Source organism: Bison bison, unplaced genomic scaffold (assembly GCF_000754665.1).
Source record: "Bison bison bison isolate TAMUID 2011002044 unplaced genomic scaffold, Bison_UMD1.0 scf7180017864248, whole genome shotgun sequence".
In the NCBI taxonomy this organism is placed as follows: domain Eukaryota; kingdom Metazoa; phylum Chordata; class Mammalia; order Artiodactyla; family Bovidae; genus Bison; species Bison bison.
In genome coordinates this window covers 324,901-328,625 of record NW_011494820.1, presented here as the reverse complement: position 1 = coordinate 328,625, position 3,725 = coordinate 324,901, and the positions used below count along the sequence as shown (strand labels likewise).

Below are 3,725 nucleotides of genomic sequence, written 5' to 3'. Positions count from 1 at the left end.
ACCATCTGAGCACCTCGCCTGGGTGCTGCCTCGTGCCCCCGGGAGAGACAGGTGAGGAGGCAGAGCGCAGGAGGGGTGGGGGGCCTGCCAGGGCCCCTGAGGACGGCGGAGCTGAAGGTCACGGCTCTGGGGGATGGAGGGACCTGGGGTAGAATTTCAGCCAGGCTGTGCTGCTCCTGGGGTTGGGGCTGTGGATTGCAGCCCCTGGTGCCTTGCAGAATGGAGCCAGACCCACATGTGGGGAGGCAGCAGCTGGGGCAGGTGGGGGGCGTCCGAAGCACCCACCTCCCCTCTGCCTAGTGCCCTGAGGGTCCGGCTGGCCCTGCCCCCAGCTCTGTTGAGATGGATGCCCGCTGACAGCTGGGGCTATTTTGGGCCTGTTGGCTCAGCGGAGGGGACAGCCAGAGGGGCAGTGACACCTGACTCCAGGAAAGAATTTCCCCTGGAGTTTGGGAAGCTGGAAGGCCCAGAGGTCTAGGGAGAAAGCACAGACTGCAGGAGCTGCCCTTTGAAGTCTTTTCTGGAAGGGTGTGGGGGCAACACAGCGGGGAGAGGAAAGCGGGGGAGATGGCCTCTGGGAGGGGGCCGGCCAAGGTTCTTCTGTGTGGCTGCGAACCACTTCTCACCCTGGGCTCATCTGGAAAATGGCCCAAGTCCCACCAGGACCCAAGAGTGGCCAAGTTCTGGAAAAGCGAGGGGCTGTAGGGGTGACATGGGTCAGCCGCAGGCTCCCTGGTAGGCTTGCAAGAGGGGAGGGTCTTGGCCTCAGGGGGAGGAGCCTGGCAGTGCCAAGATGGGGGCCCCAAGGGACTGAGGAGCCCAAGCAGGGTCCACAGGTGGGCATCAGAGGGAGGAAGGGGCTTCCCTAAGACGCTGGGGTTCAGGTCCTGGCTTGGTCTCTCCTCCTGAAACTCCCGATTCTGCCCTTGTGGCTGCAGCTCCCATGGCCCCAGCTCCCAACGTGGCAGGGGGAGGAGGAGGAGACTGTGGATGAATCTGGGCCCAGAGGGGCCTTGGGTGGTCCCCACCCCACATGCAGCTTGAAGCAGGGTGGCTCCAGAGTCCTCTGGCATACCTCGGGCTACCTTGGCCCTGCTGCCCAGTGAGGGTGCCTGCCTGGTGTGGGGGTGTCAAGGGGGGGTCTTGTTTTAGACTTCAGTGTTTCTGCTGCATTGGGAGTGGGGCATGCAGGCCCTGGACAGAGGATTCATCTCCATGCCTTTAGAGGATCTTGGAGTCTCTGCCCACTCTTGAGCACCTGCTGAGAGCTGGCTCCCCCTAAGTATGTGCAGAGATGAGATTTCCTCATCCTTCTTTTCTAGGGTCCAAGGGGCTGCCAGCTGTGGAAGTGGCCCCCTGACCCTGCATAGACTTGCTCATGAGCTCAGAGCAGGTGTCTTCCGTCCCACACCTGCTCTGGGTGTAGTAGGGGCAGGGTGCCATGTCCTGCCTTGGGGAACCCACAGATTGACTGTATAATTCAGGAGGCAGTGGTGTGTTGGGAACAGATTGGAACTCAGGCCCCTGGGGAACTGGTGTCAAAGTAATTCTTCCACAGAGGGACGCTGAGGCCCAGGAGGTTGTTCATGGAGGTGGGTGGCCACCCGCCCAGGTCCTTCTCAGGCCAAGAGCCCAGCCAGGCCATGGGGGAGCAAATGAAGGGGGGGGAAGTGGGCAGGGCAGAGGTGCTGACTGCACAGTGAGTCAGCAGGCTGGTCCCAGCTCATCTCCTTGAGGGGGATTAAGCGGATTAGGTCCCGAATCACAGGCTGGGGAGCTGGAGGGCCTGGGAACCTTGCCCTGTTTGTCCTACGGTGGGCAGCCCCATGCTGAAGGCCCAGCCCCCGGGGTGAAAAGAGTTAACCCACTTGGGGACAGCCCAGGGCCCATGGGCCCATCTGTGCTGGCTCTCTTACAGAAGCCCCTGTGTAGGCAAGGCCCAGTTTCACCTCACCCACTGGTGCTGGGGGCCAGCGGGATCCAGCCTGGAGTTGGCAGATGCCAGAGTCAGTCAGAGGCGTTTGGCATTGCTGGTGCCAAACCCACCCCTGCAAGGTGTCCAGTTGGCAGAGCCACAGCCAATGGAGCCTCAGCCAAGACCTGAAGTGGCTGGGCTACAGTCCCCCCACAGCCCCCTGGGTGGACCTGGCTAGCTGGCCCACCCATTCTCAGCCTTACTGGACTCTTGCAACATTCTCCATTGTCCTCCACAGACACACCAGTGACCTTCCCCATTTCAACTTCTGATGAAAGGAGGCAGGCACTCATAGCAAGAGCTCGTGGGTAGCCCTATGTGCTGGAGGGGTGCCCAGCCCTCCAGCTGTAGAATTTCCATTCTTTCCTCATTGATGAGCACCCCCCTTCAGGGGTCGAGGGGATGTGTGGCGGGACCCCAGGAGGGGTGAGATGTGACCCAGGACAGTGGCAGGAGGGACAGGCCCTGTGTACTGCACTCTCTGTTGGGCAGTGTCCAGTTAGGACGGCTGGACAGCCTGCAGGGCAGCCCAGTGCTTGAGTGGGGAAAGCCAGTGGAGAGAATGGGGAGCAAAGGGGGAAGGCCAAGCAGGGGGCTCAGAGGAGAGTCTGCTGGAGTAGAGAACACCTCTGGTGTGCCTTAGAGAGGACAGGCCAGCAGTGGGCACCTCATGAGCCTCCACGGCCAGGGCCTGTCAGGCTGCAGCGAGTTGCCTCTCTGTGACTGGGAGACACTAGGTAGATTGGAGTTTCAGGCCCCAGGAAGCACCAGTGTGTGGGGAGACAGGACACCCGATGGAACCTGGAGTGGCCAGGAGGGACGGGGAAGGTCCTGGTGGTGACATACAGCATGGCAGAGGCTGCACAGGGAGGAGGGCAAGCTTGCTGCTGGTGCAGTGTCTGGGGATAGGTGCTCAGCTGGATCTTGAGTTGGGGCAGCAGGCCTGGAGCTAGGACAAGAGGGAGGAGATGCTCCAGCCAATTAAAAAGAGCTCATTTTGGGGGTGGAGTTGGGGCCAAACTCCAAGGCCCAGAAAGAGGCAAACTGGCACTTCTGGACCACCATACCAGCTGGTGATGCCACCTGCAGGGACGGGGTATGTGGGAGGAGATGGGAGCAGAATGGGGAGACGTTCACCCTGTATTAAGCTGAATTTTCCAGGCGGCACTGGGCCGGTGAAGTAGCCAAGAGGGACACAGGCAAAGTAGCCAAGTGGGGCTCTGAGCACACCAGGGACTCATCCCCACCATTCCCTCCCCCACCCCACTCACAGGTTCTCCCGCCTCTCCCACCCACCATGGATCACTCCTGCTTCAGCGGTGCACCCCGCTTCCTAACCCGGCCCAAGGCCTTCGTGGTATCGGTGGGCAAAGATGCCACGCTGAGCTGCCAGATTGTGGGCAACCCCACGCCGCAAGTGAGCTGGGAGAAAGACCGGCAGCTGGTGGAGGCGGGTGGTCGCTTCCGCCTGGCCCAGGACGGCGACCTGTACCGCCTGACCATCCTGGACCTGGCGCTGGGCGATAGTGGGCAATATGTGTGCCGTGCGCGCAACGCCATCGGCGAGGCCTTCGCGGCGGTCGGCCTGCAGGTGGACGCCGACGCCGCGTGCGCCGAGCAGGCGCCTCACTTCCTGCTGCGGCCCACCTCCATCCGCGTGCGCGAGGGCGCCGAGGCCACCTTCCGCTGCCGCGTGCGCGGTTCGCCGCCCATGTCGGTGAGCTGGGCCAAGGACGGGCGGCGCCTGGGT

The 3,725-nt window shown here is 62.3% G+C and overlaps 1 protein-coding gene across 1 annotated transcript in view; it reads left to right on the top strand.

The window, feature by feature from the left end:
* OBSCN (obscurin, cytoskeletal calmodulin and titin-interacting RhoGEF) overlaps window positions 1-3,725 on the top strand; it is a 225,824-nt gene continuing 222,099 nt past the window's right edge. Inside the window, exons 1-2 of the mRNA XM_010847289.1 lie at window positions 1-51; window positions 3,249-3,723. Of these exons, the coding sequence (XP_010845591.1) occupies window positions 3,273-3,723 (451 nt within the window). The 5' untranslated portion in view covers window positions 1-51; window positions 3,249-3,272. The remainder of the gene's footprint in view (window positions 52-3,248; window positions 3,724-3,725) is intronic.